This window comes from Platalea leucorodia (genome assembly GCF_965183815.1).
Source record: "Platalea leucorodia genome assembly, chromosome: 8".
NCBI classification, from domain to species: Eukaryota; Metazoa; Chordata; class Aves; order Pelecaniformes; family Threskiornithidae; genus Platalea; species Platalea leucorodia.
The window spans coordinates 13689040-13709168 of record NC_138830.1 but is presented as its reverse complement, the minus strand read 5'-3'; the positions used below and the strand labels follow the sequence as shown (position 1 = coordinate 13709168).

At 48.9% G+C, this 20129-nt stretch overlaps 1 protein-coding gene across 1 annotated transcript in view; it reads left to right on the top strand.

Annotated features, from left to right (window-relative positions):
* Nucleotides 1-2505: 2505 nt before the first annotated feature.
* The window catches only part of P3H2 (prolyl 3-hydroxylase 2), a gene marked incomplete at its 5' end in the record, with an annotated part of 74814 nt that continues 57190 nt past the window's right edge, over nucleotides 2506-20129 (top strand). Inside the window, 1 exon segment of the mRNA XM_082320504.1 lies at nucleotides 2506-2958. Within this exon segment, the coding sequence (XP_082176630.1) occupies nucleotides 2506-2958 (453 nt within the window).

Here is a 20129-nt window from a genome sequence, read left to right as displayed (position 1 = left end):
ATTAGGTAGCAATGAAGCATCAAGGTGAGGGAAAGCACAGACTTTTGTGAACAAAGCAAGCATGACCCTAGGCAGGAGGACTGCAAAGCGGGGTAGTGGCAGTCTGGTCCCAGAGTGAGTGAGTGCCTACAGAGAAACCCCTGGAGGAAGTGCAGCGGAATTGGGCTGCAGGGTGTCAGGACTAAGAACCTTTTCTTTACTGTTTCAAAAAGGATTTTTAATGAAAGAAACATCTGGATCAGAAAATGCAGCTGTCTGAAATAAAACATTTTGTTTTACTTCATTCACTCTCCAGTCATTCCTGTACTTTCTGCATTCCTTTCTACGCAGGGCCTCAATGTTATCATTGCACGCGCAGAGATGTCACTGACTTGGAAACAATACAGAATTACATACAGTACTTCTGCAAATAGATCATCTGAGGTGCATCCTTCAGAAAGTGCACCCAAGGAGCTGGGTGCTTTATCACTGTGGTTTGCGGCAGCCCTGACTTCCACTCTAAACTTGTGCAGTCACTAGTGGCAGCTCTGACTTTTATCTAGGCAGCAAATCCTCAAGTGACCCTTGAGAAGGTTGAAGTAGCCCTCTCCTAGCGTCGCCTATGCTCCCCAGGAGTGCTGATAACCCTTGCCTTGCAAAAATCTTTATCTGGACCTGAGAACTCATATCGCATAGGCAAGTGGTTACAGCATGTACCTCTCCCACTGGAGATCTCCCTTCAGTCTGTTTGGTTCCTCCGTTGTGAGAACCATCCCCAGCATGCCAGTCTGGCAAGGCAGAAGGATGGAGGGACACCCAAACCTTTAAAACATTTTGTGCCAATTTGCAAGAAAGCAACAAGGAAGATTGTTATGAAATCTTTGCCAGATAGGAAAGCTCTTCACCAAGAACTCTAGTAAATCTCCAGCCATGTGGGAAAAAACTTCCATTATGTGAAACTATTGTAAACCAGACTCCATAATGTGATCACTTGCCCAAAGAGAGGGTGTTGAGCCCTGTTTCTGATCCTGGGCGCAGCAGCATAAATGAGGCACAATTTGATCAAAGCCACTAGAGCAGCAGAGGGGAAAACCCAGCATGACCATGAGGAACATCTGGCTTGATGCAATAACAAAATCTGGACCAGATGGGTTTCAAGCATTTCACATTTGCAGCTATTTTAGTCTACGAAAAGATAGCCAACAGCTCTAGAGATGTTCCTGAAGTGTCTGAAATAACTAAGGCCACAATCCCTGGTGAGAGACCCTACTGAGCACAGTGCTGTACGCACAGACCTTGGAGTACTCGAGTCCAGAACAGCTTACAGTAAAGCATCTAATGGGATCCAGGATTTGCCCATTCCCTCTCACTCAGGAACAGCTGATTTCAGCCAAATTAAGTGTATTCATATGAAAAACTTCTTGCTGACAGGTGTTCAACACTGAGATTATTTAAAATGCCAACTAAGATTTTTTTTGTGTGTGTCACTAGGCTGCATTGCCAAATGTCTCGTCACAAGAATGCCTTAAAATTGATGAAAAAAAATGAGTAAAATTTTTGGCTTTGCAGCATTGGAAGAGAGAAACCTTGGAGGAAGCGAGACAAACATGCAGCTGGGCGCTGAAAAGGCTTCACCAGCCACTGACTGTGCCCATCCCAGATGATTTATTTGCAGAATTCCCAGCGGCGGGAGGCTGTCGGGGCAAGACGGACTAGGGGTGGAGAACCCAGCGAAAAACGGCTCCAAGCAACAGCCTCACAGAGGGGCAACAAAAGCATCCTGCGAGCAACGCCGCCAGCCGTGGGGATGTGGGGAAGCAGGAGGAGGCGTGGGGCACGGAAGGGAAAAGAGGGAGGAAAGGCTGCTGCTGCCCTTTAAATCACTCCGGGGCAATTTAAATTTCACGAGGTCATTTAAAAATCCCTGCAGACACGGGGCGAGCCGCGGAGCGGAGATGCTCCGAGCGGCGCCCGGCCGGTGGTTGCACCCCCGCCTCCGGGCCACCACCTCGCTGCGGGGGGGCCGGGGCCGGGGCCGGGGCCGGGGCCGGGGCCGGGGCCGGGGCCGGGGCCGGGGCCGGGGCCGGGCGGGGCGGGGCGGGCGGGGCAGGGCCGGGCCGGGCCGGCGGCGCGGGGCCCTTTAAGAGGTGCCGGCGGGGCGGGAGGGCGGCACAGGGCCGGGCGTGCAGGGAGCCGCGCCGCGGCCCCGCCGCTGTCTAGGACAGAGCCGCAGCGGAGCCCCTCGCACCGACCCCGCTGCACCGAGATCCGCTGCACGGACCCCCAGGCTCTGCCGCACCGCGCCCCACTGCACGGACCCCCCCGGATCCCGCTACACCGACATCCATTGTACGGTGCCCGGCTCTCGTTGCACGGATCCCCGGACCCCACTGCGCGGACCCCGGACCCTACCGCACCTCCTCCTACTGCCGCCCTCCTCCGGACCCTATCGCCCCGAGCCCCGCCGGACGGTGCCCGGACGCCACCGCACCGTTCTCCATCGCACGGCCGGCCGGTGCGGCGGGCATGGCACCCGGGAGCCGGCCCTGGAGGGCACTGCTGCTGCTGCCGCTGCTGCTGCCGGCGGCGTGCCGGGCGGGCGGCGGGTGCGCGGGGGAAGGCGGCCCGCTGGAGCCCTTCGACGCGCTGTACGCCAGCGGCGTGGAGGCGTACTACGGCGGCGACTTCGCGGGCGCGGCGCGGTGCCTGGAGCGGGCGCTGCGCAGCCGGCGGGAGCTGCGGGCCGCCCGCTTGCGGTGCCGCCGGCGCTGCCGCGGGCAGGTGCGGTTGGCGGCGCCGGGTCCGGGCGCCGGCGGCGACCTGCCCTTCTTCGGCTCTGTGCTGCGGCGCGCCGGCTGCGTGCGGCGATGCGAGGAACCGCGGCTGGGAGCCGTCTCCCGCCACCGCGCCGCCGAGGAGGTGCGCGCCGACTTCCAGCGCAGGGTGCCCTACAGCTACCTGCAGCGCGCCTACATCCAGGTAGGCACCGCCCGCCCCCCCGGCAGGGCTGCCCCCGCCCCGTCCCTCCCAACCTCCCCACTCCCAAAGCTTATCCTCTCTGCCATCCTCCCGAAACCTCCCAGCTGTGGTCCCCCCTGTCCATCTCTCAAGCCGCCCAGGTATGGTCCCCCCCTCCATTCTCACTGATGTGTACGGTCAGTGGTCATGGCCTGTTCCCGACACGGAGCATCCCGGATGACAACTCGGACTCTGTCCAGCCTTGGCTTACATGTGCTTTTCCTGGTTTGTTTTTTGTTTTCGGGGAGGGATGTTTTTGTTTGTCTTTTAGTGTAACATAGTATCATTCTGAAAATGATCTGTCTTTGGTGGAGAGTTTGCAGAGAAAAGCCCCCAGAGCCTTTCCCCCCTCCAGTAACATCCCAATGCCCTCTGCCAGAGGTGTTTCCTTTTCAGACAAACTGAACTGATGCTGTGTTCCAGGAGCTGGGAGTGTGCGCGAAGCTGGGAGGTATATAACCTCTGCTGCTGGGATCTGATGGTCTTTAGCCTGTTGTGTGATATGAAATACTTCACATAACACTGTACAGTCACTGTTTAGCAGCCACTGACACCTTGAGTATCATCCTCTTCTCTCAATAACTTCTGCGTTGTAGCTGTTACCTTCCCTGAGGAAAATGGTGTTATTCTTTGAACTTCCTTGCCAAAAAGAAGAAGAAAAAAAAAACCACATACAAAAAAAAAAAACCCACCCCACCAACAAACTAAAACAACCCACGCCAGGATAGTTAATGGTATTTTTCTTTTAGTTCAAGACTTGTGCTCTGTCAAGCCAGTTACCTGTAGTAAGTCTTCTTGTTCATGACTAGTAAGGACAGAAACTGTGGGAATCTTATTTCATGCCAAGCTGAATGTTTAAAACATTTCTGGAACATTTCCCTCTGGATTTCTGCTTTATTAGAGCACATTCATAACCTTTTAGTTGCTGTAGGCAACTTAATAGGTGAAGACCTGCACAGAGGAGCATGGAGAGGGTGATTCTACTGAAATCCATTTCCAGTTGGAGAAGCAAACATCTGTCCTAGGCAGTGCCAGTGCCTGTGGTGCAGTGCCTACACAGCAGCAGAACAAGGAGGAAAAATCAGCTACTGCATTTTAAAACATTTTGGAAAATCATAGCTGTGTTGCTTTTTCTATTCTTCCTTTTCTGTCATTGCTTTAATGTCATTTTTACAAGTCAGGGACTAGAACTACATTGGCTTAAACTCCAGTGTCCATGTGCTGCATAGAGTTCCTGAAAGAAATCTTGGGAGTGAACTGGGACTATAATTTGGCTCGTATGTGATCCCAGTGAAGCTGGCAGAATTTTCCTGCAGTCCTGACCCTGAAAGACGCTCTGTGTAATGTCACCATCTGTGGGAAGAGACACTAAATTTGCCATGCTAAAAAATAAAGTGATTTCTTCTTCTGAATTCAAAGCCTTTCCCAGGGTCACAAAGGTTTGCTCACACCAAGCTCATTGAAAAGCTTTCCTCGGAATTATGGAATGGGTTTTTTGTCTTCCATTTCAGTAAAATTGATACACAAAAGTCCAGATGATTTGGGAATATGGTCTGTTCACCCATTTCTGCTTCTGCTACGTCTGAGGTTTTTATTTTCCTCATTTACAAATGCATTGTAAACTTATCAAAGCAATGTGGTGAAAACAATCATCTTTTTTTGTTACATGTGACCCATCTTAATTTGCTTTTGCAACATCTGGAGATTTCATATTCATGCTAACGCTTCGATTTGCCTGCTCTCTGATGGAGTAGCGGATGTTCTTGCTATCTGCAAGGACGCCCAGGTTTCGGGCACTATAGCCAAGGGAAGGTACTCTTTGAATAGAGCTGTTTACGTTTTTAATACCTTTTTCTTTAACCCTTTCTGATGCTCCTGGGGTTTGTAAGCAGCACTCTGATCAGCTTTGTCCCACAGAGCAACCTGTGGTGGTTTGTCCACATCCTCACCCTGCTGCTGCCTGCAGTGAGCTCTGTTCCTGGGATTGCTCTTTTGATCTGGCTCAACAAGTCTGTGCGCAGAAGAAAATGCCCTACATTGGATTTGCCTGCACTTGCACAAAACATGAGGTCTAATGTCTAGCACTTACATACACTCGGATGTGAACCATCCCCTTGTGCCAAGGCTGAGTGCCAAGGCTTTGGCATGTTCCCTGAGGGCTGGGATGCATGGGCACACGCACCCTTCAGGGAGACCTTGGCTGCAGCGTCCGCTCAGCTTTTCGTCTGAGAAGGGGAGCTGTAAAGCGGGGCTTGTGCAGACCCCCCCTGCCTTGCTGTGGGCGTGTGGGCAGCGTGCACGGCTCCAGGGGTGGCTGTTTGACCCCCTTGTTTTGCTCCTTGAAACCGAAAGGGAAATGAGATGAGGTTAAACATCCTGCTGTGTATCCTGTCTGGCCCCTCCCCGGGCTGCGTGGGGAGGCCTGGATGCTGGGCACTTGCGTGGGGTGCCGGGCTGGACGGACCGCAGAGGTTGGTGGCAGTTGTGGTTTGAGAGAGGAGGAGCAGCCTGGAATGTGCTTCCCACCTCCCACTCCTGCTGACCTCGCGCTTGTTTGTTTCTCAGGAGGGGAGAAACACATCCCTTCGGGAGGGAGTGACAGAGCAAGAAATGGATAAAAAAAATTGAAGGGTTTGGCTCTTGCTCAGTGCTTTGAAAAATGGTGCTGAATAAACATGAGCTAATCCTTGCAACACTCCTGTGGGGCATGAAAAGCAAAGGCTTTTAGTCGTGCTGGACAGATGCACAGGCCAAATGTTGGCCAGCACCGTGTGTCTCCACTGCTTTTGGGGCAGCGGAGCCGCCCTGTGCACCCTGGGGCCAGGCTGGGGTCTCCCACTGCCTCCGGTCTCCCACTGCAGAGCAAGTGCCAGCACAGCGCGGCCCAGTTGTGGTGACATGAATTAGTCTCTGCAGTGAATTGGTGGAAAACTGATGTTAGAATTGGAGGTTTGGGATTTTCTTTGCTGCATACTGGACTGTAGCAGCAGCTGCCCTGAGCTGCGTTGCTCCTGCTTCTGAGCAGATGCTTGAGATGATAGATACTCCTGCACAGAGCACAGTAGAGGTGCACAGAGGTGATGATGTGGTTAGGTTAAATACTGATGGTATCCCTCTGTAAGAACGTGTCCCATCAGCCTCTAAATCCATGTCATCCTATCAGTTCCCTAAATTATTTCCTAATTTTATTTTTTTCTCTGTACTTTTCTGAAATAGAAACAGTGGTCTTCTGAAGACCACTGTTCTGTTTCACAGTTGTGATCTGAGTGGTTTTGGTGACTCTAGCGTGACGTGAGGGGAGACTGTGGTGCACTGCAGGACTGGGACAGCTCGTGGATTCAGCTGAAGGTTTCTGTGGGCTTCAGGCTCTGGATCAGGCCTCTGAGGTTGATTGCAGTCTCTACAGAGACTGTAGACAAATTGCTTTGAATGAGCAGCCCAAGTCCAAATGTGCTCACAAGTCGTCTTTGCAGCTTCTAAATATGTATTGTAGCAGGAAGACTCCTCCTTTTCCTAGGACAGCTGATGTTTTCAGGTAGTTTAGAAATGTACTGGGTACAGCTAGCTGAGGCAGTTAGAGTGGAATGGGTTTTGAGAAGATGTGGAAACAGAGAAGGTGATGAGAACATGGGATTTAACTCTTGTAGTGCATGTAGTGTGCTCCCCAGCCCACAGAGCAAAGGTCCTTCAGTGGATTTCTGATGTCACGTCCCATGGGCAGGAGGGCAATTTGCCTTAGGCTGGTGACTCTCTGCTCTGTGCTGGCTGCTTGGTCTTGCCAGTGAAATACCTTCTCGGCTTGGCAGGTGGGTGTGTAGAGGATCTCTTTGTCGTCTTAAATACTTTATTAATCACATCCTCCTTGTTTTGCTGCCTTCGTCATCTTTTTTCTGTTGAAACCTAGCCTGCAGGCCATGATGTTTCTAACCCCTGCTTTTTGGGGGTTTTCTAGCTGTGAGAGCGAGTGGAGAAGAAGGAAACGATGTACACCATGTGAGCCTTTGCTGGCCACGAGCTGCTGACTCAGTAGCCATGTTGGAGCTTGCTGCGGATGGTCTGCCATGAACCCTGTGACAGAGCATTGCTTCCAGTCCTGGTGCTGATTCCTGCAAATCAGTCTGGTCCAAAAATAACAAGTAGCCTGGGAAAGCTGATTGCTGTATCAGTTACAAAACCAGGTCTTGCCTCTTTTCTACCTTGCTAACCCACTCCTCAAGGTCTCTTTCCCTCGTCTCATCCTGTTCCGAGCCACAGCATTCCCTGGCCTGTTTGCTGCGTGATCACTATAGCTAGTTTTCATTTTCTCTATATATTGGTGTGCTGCTCCTGAGCACTTGCTCCCCTTTTGTAAATGCTGACTCGTAATGGTTTCATCTTCCTACTTGCATGAGTGCCCAGCTGCACATCAGTGAAGCACGGCAGGAATCGTACATACGTTGTCTGTAACCACCGGACTTGGATCTAGATGAGGAAAGGCCTTTTACTTTTACTCTTTTATCCCTTTACTCTGTGCTTGCATTTAAAACAATTAATAAAACAAGTCTCCATTGCATAGGAAATTGCTCCTTTCTTACTAATGTGAGATTGTAAGAACAAAAGATGCAAGAGTCCAACTCAGTCTTGCTTATTCTGTCTTTGTCTTGAGTTCCCCCTTGCCATGTCTGAGTTGCGCTTCAGTTCCATTATCATCAGGATTTCATGTGTTGCAAGTGTAAACCAACAATGTTTAGGTTTTTCATATTGTAGAAGAGGCTGTTTATTTGTTCTTTAAAGTTGCTTCTTTTTAAAAAAATATTTTTCTGGTCATACAAACTTTATACAGGCAGCTTAATCTTTCTAGTGGTCTTGTTTGGGGAGAACCTTGACTTTGTGCTGTTATCTTCTCTGCCGGGTCTTCCATGCTGCAGCTGATGGGGCAGGGCTGGAGGCACCGCTGGGACCATGTCCTTGGGTTGTACCATGCTCTCCTGCCCACCCACACTACCAAGATTTCTGAAATGCAATATAGACACAATAATAACTTGATAAAAGACCATAGGAGAGAAAAAAAAGGGAACAGAGTGGGAGCCCAAACTCGCAGAAACCTTTGTGATACGGATTATTGCCCTACACCAGTTCTGCCTTTGAAAACTCCCTATTTATGGGAATCCAAACTCAAGGGAGGAGACTCATGTATATAAACCCAGGCCTCTAACCACCCTGGACTGATCATTCTGTCAGTGCTTATGTGAGCCTTACCGCCAGCGACACTTGGGCGTCTGTCTCTCAGTGCCTGTAGCAAGCCTCAGGATGGTTGTTAAGACATCTCCACCAAATTCTTTCCACCTCGAGTAACTACTTGCTGCTGCCCATCTCTGTGCTGTTGCACTGGGCCAGAGTCTTTTGTCTCCTTGACAGACATCTGGATTACCTACCTAGGGATCACAGAGTAACTCTGGATTCACACCAGTGTAGTTGCTTTGGGAATTTTGTTTGTTTCACTTAAGGGCTGATACTTTCCATGAACGTTTTGTTCCATTTTCCTTCATGCTGTAATGCTGCATGGATTTAAGCAGATAATAGTGTCCTGTCCTGGGGTGAACTGCAGCCTGTGGGGGAAAGGTGGTGATTTCACTTACGGCGGCTCATGGGTAGTGACACAGAGTAACATGCAAAATCATGCTAATAAAAAGTCTTTGCAGGAGCAGCCTACTGAGGCTATTTCTCACCACAGCCACCACCTGTCCTGTGAGGTCTGCCTGGCCAGTGGGTCTTGTTTTCATAGGATTTATATGACACATCCCAGACAAAGACCTATAGTAGAACTGTCAGGTAATCATTATTATTTGGATTATTGCTATTAGCGGTGTTTATTTATCTTTAATCTTGAGAATTGGTATTACTCAGATACTGGATAAATAAATAGATCCCAGAACTAATCTCTTGGAACGTCTCTTTATTTAGATTTTCTGAGAGAGCATTCCTAGTTTTCACCAGAGGGTAAATGTTAGTGCTCAGAAAGTTAAAATTATGTAGACAAAAATAAACTCAGTTTATGGGATGGAAAACTCTGAGTCTCGATAGTTGGGTCAGTGTCCCAGGTTTAGTGCAGGACTAAATATCCTGCCCTAAACCTGGGACACTGACCCAACTGCCCCTGTTCTTGCCGACCACTTCAAATAAAATGTTTCTGAAATGTTTAATTTTGAGTTGAAAGTATTATCAGGGAGGGAAAGAAGTGACCCAATGGTTTAATATTGACACTAGCAAATGCACATGTTTTTTGTGATGAAGGCGAGCTAGCAGTTGAAACCAATATGTACTGAGAATTACACTGGACTACCTCACTGTCTTCAGAGGAGACTCAGTCTTGACTTTTTGGACTTGACTCTGTGCTGGTGCTATACTAGACTAGATGGTTAGACTAGATGGTTGTAGTGACTTTCTGCTGTTTTTTGTTTTTTGTGTTTTTTGGGTTTTTGGGGGTTTTTTTTGGTTTTTTTGTTGGTTTTTTTTTTTTTAATAGAGCAAGTCCAAGAGCAAAACTATGATGTTTGCAGATTTCCACATCATTTCAACTGATAGTAAATTAGTACAGCCCTGCTCAGCACCACTGTGAATCAGGACACAATCAGTTGGTAGAAACTGGTCTTAGACCCACTAAGCTCATGTCATACAGGCTAGTAATCAGCCATTTGATGGCCAGGGCTACTTTTTTGTTTTGCAAAGTTCCTCTTTCTCACCTCATAGATATGCAGTCATGCCAGGGCTCCAAAATATACTGGTGGCAGGTCCCAGCCTGCAAAATTTCTCATCTTTTTGAGAAAAAAAGGTAACCCTGGATTCTTCTTATTTCTTGGTAGTCCCTGGTGCCGCGGCTTGGATGATGGAGAAGACAGTACTGTAACTCACAGAGTTTCACTGGATCTTTTGAGGTTTTAATCTAAAGGCATCCCAATGCATGAGCTAGGTTAACATCCCAACTCGGGAAAAACTGGGCACAGGTAGCACAAGAGAGCTCATTGGCTTTGAAGAACAGGCTCCTGCTGCTGTGCTCTAACCTGGGAACCTGCCCCTTCCCTGTTCTTTTAACTCCTTAGTTTCCTGTGGGTTTTTGCACTTTGCTCATCACTCATCTCACGACAGCTTGCTCTGCTGGCTGCTCCTTGGCGGAGCCTTGCTGCTGAACTGCCCTGTCCATGTGCTGCGTTGCACTGGGATTTGTTAAATGGCTTTTTGCACTGCCTGTTAATTCTCATCCATACATCCTAGCGAGCTCTGCTCTGGCTTCTGCCGAGTGCTTTTGTTGTCCTTGGCCACAGGAATAACTAATGGCAGCTGATAATGAACTGCATGTGAATGAGCCATGCAATTTAGCCCTGCTAAGCAAACTTATGCCCAGCGCTCACTAGCAGTGCCTGTGGTTTCAACAAGGATTATTCCTATTTCCTCATACAACTGGTGATTTCATTGTAGATGGTGTGGGCAGTAATGAGAAACCATCGTGTCAGTAACTGAGCCATTTGCTGCCAACCTCCTAGCAGGACTCTGGGCTCGAGGCAGTGCTTGACATCTGGAGCAAGGGATTCAGGAGTTATTTATCTTAGTTTTTTCCGTTAGAGGTGGTATGAATTAGTCATTGTGATTGGGTTTGTTCCCGAGGAGTAGGGACCCCTGTACTCTGCACATGGCATATTTCCATGTGTCTAATCTGGACCGAGGCTGGGCTGAGTTTGGATACATTGATGTGAACCCAGGGTGACCCAGCTGAGGGCCGTGGAGTTTCTCTGCCTTTACACTGGGCAAACTGAGATCAGGATTTGGCCTGTGCTTTCTAACAGTAACCGATGGCAGGAAGGAGGGCGCAAAGTTCCCTGGATGCTTTTATTTCCAGCCAATGTATCGGCAGTAAGGTACAGACATTTTTATTTCTTGGCTGTGAGCTGGTGATGACTAATGAAGGCAGGGGGTCTGCCTGTGTGTGGGTTCAGGCAGCAAAGAGCTGCTCCTCATCAGCCTGTGCCTCCCAGCCAGTCCTCCTTTCCATGACAACTGGTCAGTTAAACAGGCCCTCCAGAGCTGACGTCAGGGGTCAGGGATTTGGCCACCGAATAATTACAGCAACAAAAATAGCATCCCCTCCCCACCCCTTCCTTCCCACATGCTCCTGCTGAATCCCGGCTCATAAATGTCCTTTTTTACCTTTCTTGGATGGGAAGCAAAGCCCACGTGTATTAGCTGGAACATATGGCAGAGTTTGGCTGCAGCCCATCAGTTGTGAAGGCCAAATACTCACTTGTAGCTTCTTGTTCACTTAAAAAAAAAAAGAGGAGAAAAACATGTTCTTTCAGGATTGGATGAAAGGCTGAGTCTGTGCTCATGCTGAGATGGGAAGCAGATAGGGTGCGGGACAGCATGCTGACCATGCTGTCATGCCGAGGAACGTGTCCCCTCGCAGCGCGGAGGTGACAGGCTGGCCATTGAGAGGTGGTCTGGTGGCAGCTGCCACCGCCCTCTGCTCCCTGCCCTGATGCTGGTTCTCAGGTCAGGCAGAGCTTGCGAGAGAGCTTGAGAATGTCGTTAGCACCAGGGGCACAGGGCACCCAGGAGGTTTTAAATGTGGGGTAGCCATGGGCAGGAGAAATTTCTGTCTTTGTAGCACTAAAGTTTTTATTAAGGTTGGGGGGAACATCTGGGAGGTGGCAGAAAACACGTGAAGGAGCAGAACATGAAGTGACGTCAGAAATGGACTGTCTGCACCACCAAACTGTACCTCTGTCCCAAGAGCTTCATGCCAAGGCCCTAACATCAGATTTGTGCAGTGAACAGTTTCCCTGAACGTGCTGCATGACAGGGGCTCCTACGGGAGATGCGTTCAGTGCTTGAAAACTGGGGTTTAGGTCCAAAGCCAAACTCACATTTGCACCTTTAAAAAAATCTTGTTTCCACTATAGGAAATTGGATACTTAGGGAATGGAGTTAAAATTTGGTAGCAGATCAGAAGGATGTTTTGGGGATGCTATTGGCTCCAGGGAGCAGTGCAAGGTGCTCTGCTGCTTCTCTCCCATCACTGGGTTTGTTCAGGGCGATACCACGCTGTGTGCAGTCGCTCCCTGGCAAGTTTGTGTCCAAGCTATTTCTAGCATTGTGAGTGCGGGTACCGCAGCATTAGAGCTGGTGTAAGTGGGGTTGGACACGACACGGCCATCGAGAATAGCTGTGGCTGCAATAAAGGGCAATTGATGATAATGTGGTTGCTTGCTAACCTGCACGAGGCTGGTGGGTTTCTACCCTGGCAAAGCCAAACCTTTGCTTGCCACTTTGCCAAGCGGCATCACTCCTTCCTTTGCATGGAGACACTTTGCCAGGTCCTCTGCTCCTCTTTGGTGCAAAGTCACCCCTGGTCTTGCACGTGCTCCTCTCCCTCCCAGCACGTGGGGATTTTGCAATGGAATTTAAACAAAAAAAATCAGAAAAATCACAAAAATGGTTGTTAGATACCAACATGCTGTTTTTCACCATGTTTTTTCCAAACCAGCTGCAGTGGTGGCCTTGATCTCACATCGTGTGCCTGCAGAAAGATGAGCCTGAGACCATGCTGTGTCCTGTCAAGGTTAGAGGCAGGAACACTTCAATCCGGAGAGCCTTCTGCCTGCACCTTTGCTGTAAAAACAAAGGGTGGGCAAATCCTGTGTGAGAGTATTGCAGGTAGGGCACTGCCTAAACCCACGGCTCTTTGAGGTCAGGGCTGGACTCCCGAGGGTGTGATGGGGAGATGTGCTGAAGTTCATAGCCCAGGGCTGTGGGTGCAACTTCTTTTGAAGACGGAGCCAGCCGTATCCCTTCCCAGAAAAGATCAGTGTGGTACAGAGAGAAAGAGCTTGGAAAGTATCCTTCAAAATATTTGCTGAAGGTGTTGCTGTGACTGCCCAGAAACTGAAGCAGAGTCTGTTGGTTCCCTTGCTTAGAAACCTCTGTTTTTAAAGTGGTTTTTGCCAAGGCACTGCCTGTTCTAAGGCTTATATATATTCTGGGGCATCTGTGACCTGAGTTACTCTGTCTCTTTGGAAGCAGATGAGAAACTGCGAAGTTTCATTGAAATAGTCTGAAAGGAAGAGCACTGACTTGTGGTATGTTGCACAGTGCTGCTGCTGGAAAACACTTCCCTGTCCAGGGCTGCCAGCCTCATCCAAAGAATCTGTGATTGAGCAAAATATTTTAGTGATGAGGAGGAAAATGTGTTGTGTCTTATGCCCATTTTTCTTACTTATAGAGCTGTGTAATAAGTGGATTTTTTTAGGCACTGATATTCCTGAGATGTTTCATTGAACAAAACATATAATTTTGTTCTTGAGAGTCTTTCTAGGGATAATCTTGGAGATGTGTAGGTAGGTGATAAAGGATTGCTTTTTTTAAAGGACTCTATTAAACCTCATTCTATTTTAAGGAAGCTAGACCTAGTTAAAAACCGTTATTTTCAGAGAGTTCACCTCACATATGTCCCTTTCAGGTGTCTTGCAAAGCATCCTACCTGCCAGGACTGCTGGTCTCTGTGTCGCAGGGGCTGAGAATGGACAGGAGTTGTCTCACATGTGGCCAGCACTGATCCCGGGGAGGGGTTTGCAGGCTGTTAAACAAGAGTTGTGAGATGCACTGATCTGGAGGTGGGTGAGGGAGGGCCATTTGTTTAGAGGGGACTCACGTTGCTTTTGGGAAAGGCTTTTATTGCTTGGTGGTGTTCCCGAGTCCTGCTGATCTGTCCTGCTGAGAGCAGGAGGTTGGGGCAGGGTTTGCTGCAGCGAGTGGTGCTGGTGCATCTTGTGCTATGAATTACCGTGCTGCAGAGTCAGCACCCTGGGCGTAGGCACTTCAGGGTGCTGCAGCGACTGCAAATCCCCATTGTGGGCTGCTGGGGAAGCTGGTTTGCAGCCTCGCAGGGAGTGCTCCAGCACTTCCACCCCGGGGCAGGCAGGGGGTACCCATTTCACACAGCTCTGTGCAGCCCTGAGGCTGGTTGGCGTGGTGCAGAAGGGGTTAAGTCCCCCAGGTTGTCTCCAAATGGGTCCAGCTGGGGGATGAATGGGCCGAAATACAGCCCCCAGTGCCAGCACCACTGGTGTGGGTGTGGACCAGGACACCTGACAGCAAGCACAGCTTTCTCAAGTGGACAGCATGGCAAGAGTTGAAGTGCTCTCATGTTTGGTCATTTCTGTTCCCTTTGCTTTAAATGCTAATGTCTTTTGGCAGCTGGTAGTTCCCCTCATCCGTTAGTTGGCAGTCTCACTCCGTTTCCTTGAACATAAGTGTGGCATCCTGGTGTCCAGATGCTGGTGGCTCTGCTGCCTCTGACCCTGGAGCGCTGACTCCGGGGTCAGTCGTGGACTCGCTGGCTGTGACTGCCTGTTTGAGCTTGTCTCTTCCTCCAGCCAGCCACCTTGGCTCACTAGGGTACTGCTAATAAAACTTGATTTCCGACTGGATCCTTTTATAAGGCAGGCAAATATCAAATAAAACAGCAGTGCGCTGCTTTAGGAAGCAGAGTTTGTCCACTCAGCAGCTGTCAACTGTGTGTCCCTTCTGTACAGCCCAGGCTGTGCTGCAAGCTTCTGGTAGCTCTCTGAGAGTGTGGTCTGCATGTTCTAAGGATGCGAAGGACATCCTCAGGCTCTCACCCCTCTTTACAGAAGGTGATCAGCTCCAGCAGTGCCCATACAGCTTTGCCTCTCCAAATTGCCTGTGTCTGAGCTGCCTGTGCATCCTGCAGCCCCCTTGGCCCGGCTGCTGTGGCAGACCAACAGTGCCCTGTTTTATGCGCGTGTGCATCCACTGGGCAGTTATTCAGCTCTAGGCAGCTATTGTTTGCTGCAGAACTCCTACCCCAGGTAATGTCTATGCCTGGCCTGTAGCCTTCAGTCAGGTTACAGCTGAAGCCTGGCTCGGGCAGGCTTCATGCAGCAATTTCGCCTTCATGGGGGAGCTGAAGGTGTTGCACCTCTGGCTCCCGTCAGCACCATCCTCGCGCTCTCCTGCCGCTTCTGTCTCTGTGTGTTGTGCTTTCCCGGCCATCCTGCCTGCTGCTCAGGTTTGCTCTCCACCACCCAAACTGGCTGAATCTTTCTTGCTGTGACCTGAGCATCCCTAGACCTGACTCACCACCGTATAAAGGGGCAGATCCTGTACACACTCAGTACTTTAATGCTGCATTAGGGTCTCATGACCCTAGCCTCAATGACTGGGGTGTAACTAAGGCACAATATGTGACATCGGTGCCTGGTTGTTCCCCAGTGCCCAAGTGGGTAGTTCAAGCCTGGATGATGGGAAGGCTGCAGGGAGCAGCCTGAGAGGAGGTGCCTGGGGGAGGCAGCTCTGCAAGGCAGTGGTTTGGGGAGGACAAAGCTGGTAGCTCCCCAGCTGCATGGGATGTGCAGCAGAGTTTCAGTTTCGGCAGCTGGCCTCTCCAGTGGGACAGCTGAAGCTCTGGGAGTTGAACTATTCTATGATTCTTTGAATGTTCCCAAGCTCAGGTCTGAGCTTAACAAAAGAGATTTCCCCATCTTGGGGGACTCATTCCAGCCTGATTACTGTTTGGGTTTTAGATGTTCAACCAAACAGTCCCTGGAAAATGACTTTTGCACTGTAGCACAAGGCTTTCTGCAGCAGTGTTTTTAACTCCAAATCACTGTTATTTTAATCAGTGTACTTCTGTTTTCCAAATCTATTTTTGGATCCTTGCTGTGAAATCTAGCTAGATTATAGACTCCTAAATAAACCATTTTTAGCCTCTAATATTTTTGGAATCAAACCAAGCCAGGTAGATTGACCTGCATAATCATTTGCCTGGACTTTTTCTTTGAAAGTTACAGCACTTAAAGCTGTCACTGACCTGCCAGTAATCAGTACGCTCAGTTATCTTGGAAAATGCAATGTAGAAACCATACTGTCCTTCATGATGCTTTTGAGAAGTATTAGATAGGAAAAGTTTGCATGCTTCAGGCTTATTGTTTACATTCCTGTTCCTTTGCTGTTATTTTACATGGTGGATGTTACAGTTCAGCTCCCAAGTGGAATTGTCAGCGGAGTCAGGCAGTGGAGCCATGCTCAGCAAGGGCTCCAGGTCCTTAGGGATCTTCTGTGCTGCTCTTTGGGGTTGCTTTGGTATTGCAGCCAGCCTGTGCTGAATAGTAAAGTCCTGCTAAGTAGGATTGGCAGTTGTGCTCATCCATGCTCTAGGTGTGCATCATAGGCTTGTCTCACGGGCACAGATGTGCTTGGAGCTGGGGTGATGAACAGAAGAACCCTACTGGTGTTTGCCTGTGCTGCACACCCGAGACAGGAGGGACTGCTCAGGTGTAAGCATCAGCAACGCTTGGCCCCTTGAGTAAGGGATTATTTCACTGGGGTAAGAATGTACTCAAGCCTAGAAAGAAGTCTTTGGGAAGTGATCAGGATTACTGTGCCAATGAAGCAGTATGCTGGTGTAGCTATCAGTGCTTCTAGGTGCCATGGTGCAGTGGGTCAATAGTGCATTATATGAACCACTTCATTCTCCATCTGATTTAAGCTACTTAATGCCAAGTTTGGAGGTTATCCTCTACTATTGAGGGAGGAGAGCTAAACCCAGACAGCTGAGCTCTCAACCATATTTAATTTTGCTCTGTTTGCTCTTGAGGCCTGGGGTAGGAAAGGTAGAGTTTGGAGAAAGACAAGAAAGGGAGAAGCTGCTTCTCTTTTCATAGCGTTTCTGATGTGCCAGGACAACCGTCAGGCCTTTTAGAGGTTATCGTAGTAGATTCTCCTGTTGCAAAACTGTAGTAGATTTAGGCTGTGCTATACTCTCCTTTTTAAGTTCCAGCAAGCTTTGTCCTCTGCTCTTATATATACTTAGTGCTTTAGCAGTCCTGAGCATGGAGAACTAGATCTGCTTTTGCTTAGCCTTAGGAGTCGTAAAGCAGTGCTCAGCTATCTCTTGTTTCAGAGCCAGGATGCTGCTCAGTGCAAGCAGAGACTGTCCCACCAGTGACTGGTGACAACAGAAGGATGTCAGCGCTAGGGAATTTCAGGCAGAGGTATGTACCAAATGCTGCTGAAAATAGCAGGGTTTGGAGCCTCCTGAGTTGCACACTTTGTTCTTGGTCCAGCCTGAGGACAACTGCTCTGACTGCCAGACTGCACTGTAAGTTGGTGATGGATTTAGCAGAGTGTCCTCACAGGTGTCTGGATTTGAAATCTGATGATATTAGCAATAAAACTTGCATTTTCAGGCTGTGTAATGGCATAGGTATATCTGTCCTTTAATCTGAAAGCACTGGAGGTTGTTAGTATAAATGGAAGGGAGTGTGACTTAGCTTATGCAGAAAGAAAAAGAGTTAGCTAAGTTGGTACCTATACTTGCTGTGGACTTACTTACATCAGTTCTAATGGCTCAGGTTGATGCCTGATGACTTACTAAAGCACAACTGCATTGTGTGTTGGGTTTTTATTCCTTACAGCACTCAGGTGTGATCTGGCAGACCTCGTGCTTATACATAGCAACAACCTGATGGTCACAACTGTGTTTTATTTGGGATTGTGTGACCCAGATGAGTGCTGCTGTGGCTACCAGCAACAGTTTGTGAGGCAGGACAGAAATGGCTGGGTTTGGTCCAGCCCAGCACTCCATGCCCTGATTTGCCCATCAGTGGCATGAGTTTGACGTGCAGTAATTACACACCAGGTACTCGGCATTGTAAGACAGAACTGACATCACATGTTTGGAGAGCGTCAGATCTGCTGCATGATGTCTGTGCGCTGCGAGTGAGCTCTGATGGGAATAGCACGTGTAAACAGTAGCAGATTAATTAAAGATGTCCTGTACTGCAAGAAAAAAGCCCAATTATGGAAGTGGCTTGCTCAGAGTCCGTAGTGCTGTCTGGCTTATTAGCAGAGCATGAACTAACTGTCCTCTCAGTGGAAATCGGTCATACAGCAGTATGGACAGTCATAACTGTCCTACGTATGAAAGGGGAGACATACATGACAGCCATGCGGATCCAGGACAGGTCGGCCTCAGACACGACAGTTTGTTAAAGCTCCTTCACAGGGAGCAGTACAGCGTCTGTGTTTCAGCGGCACAGGACTCCATATAGCAAACATTTGTGGTCAGGTATTCCTTATTACCTTTGCAGAGATCTTTTTGACTTTGGGACCTTCAGTATATTTTATTCCAGATGTTTTTCCCTGAGCTGCTGTTGCTGCTGTTTAAAGGGCCCTCAAAACCTGATGACATCCCTGGGATCTGGGGGAAATTGAGCATCTCAGATGAGTGGGAGCTCTAAATTATTACCAGGCTGCAGAATAATGGTTCTCCTTGTTTGGGCCCTTTAAAGCCTGATAGGATCACTGTAGGAAATGTGACCCAAGGGTTTTTTTTGGAGTGGTTCCTGAGTTACAAACACTTTCTGGTGGGGACCTGGACTGAATCTGGAAAGCCAGCTGCCTTGTGCAGAGGCAACAGCTTTCGTTTCACAGAGCAGGACACATCTGGCTGCGGATGAAAGGTGAAGTGGAGGTCCTCAATGTCCTGAACCCAATCCCATCCCTCTGGCACATCACCACACCATGCCATAAATCCCATCCCATCATCACACCACAAATTCCCCTGGGAATCTGTTGTGCACACCTCTGTATTTCTTCCTGCTGAACCTCATCAGCAAAACCGTACAATCAGCATGAGGTAGTGCAAGGAGAGTCAGACCCATCTTCATAGCCCAACCAGTCATGGGGCTGAGCAGGGCTGACAGCTCGTCCTGTCGGCAGCTGTGCTGCTTGAGGAGAGTTACTGAGAGTGACTCTCCCTTTGCAGAGAGACTTTATCTATTTTTCATATTGCTTTGCTTTAAAAGAAAAAAAACCATCACTGCTGGAAAAATAATTATTTCAACATCCATTGGGAGTTTTTTTGAAAGTCGATATTCTGCTTAGCTTCAAATCCATGGAGTGAACTGTAATTTCAGCTCTGGAGCATGTTTCAGTTTGTCTTCCTCCCATGGGAGAGTCAAAAGAGAAATGTAAGTGAGAAAAGTGGGGCAGGGAACAGAAATGGCAGAGGAATCAGGGGAAACAAGTCACAGCATCAAATGTGCTTGGCGGACTCCTGTGCCAAACGGGAGGAGGTCATGGGGTCATGTTGCGGGGCACTCACCTGTTGCAAGTTTTGAGGAGGATGAGTAGTGATGGGTTTGGTTTGTTTTGAAAGGAGGAACTTGCAAAAAGTTTGGATTTTAACATCTTTGTGCAGAAAACTGGAGCAAGAGTTCGTGCTGGGACTGAAGCAGCCAGGGAGGCTCTGCTGTGGCTGGGAAAGAGGGAGCTGATGGTAATATCTCGCAGGGTCTCGACCCTGCACAAAGCAAACAGCTGTTGTTTGTGTCTTTTAACTTGTCAGGTATTATCTTGTTTGCGTCACAGGTTTGAAGGCCGTATAGCTTTGCTTCCACCCCCGTAAAGCCTGTGTGCCAGGTCTGGCAAAGCCAGCGCTGTCACACGGGGGATTTGGTCCTTCCCCCAGGAGGGACAGGTCCTCCAGGCCAGGTAGCCGGAGAGGTTTAGCCAGGGTTGCTCTCAGGGAGTGTGTCAGGTTTTCCCATCACTGAAGCATGTCCAAAATTCGATAATTTTTTTTGTCTAGATCCCGCTAGAAGATTTCATATTTATAATATAACATTTCTGTTGTAGGGCATTGGTCTTCAGCAGCAAGCACAGACACATTTCTTTTCTGAACTACAGTTACATGTATTATTACAGAAGAAAATTTGCAACAGAACTGACTGGTCTTTTGATGGCTGCCAGGTTAGCAATTGGGAGCATCTTAGCCTGTTCATAAACACCCTTTCTACTACAAAGTGAGGATTTCCAGGAGCTTTTGGCCTTTGCTTTAGCAAAAGAGATACACTTACCTGACATGTGATGTAGTGGCCCAAACTCTGCTTTACCCGAGACATATGTCTGTATCCAATTACACAAGCGTTAGTATATTAAACTGCTCTGTGATGTCTTCCGCAGAGCTGTGCCAGGGGGTCTTGTGGATTTGGGACGTCTCAGAGCTTGCTTGCACATACACACTCATGTCCACTCATGGCTGCAGAGCTTTAGGAAAGAAGACAGGAGTTGTATTC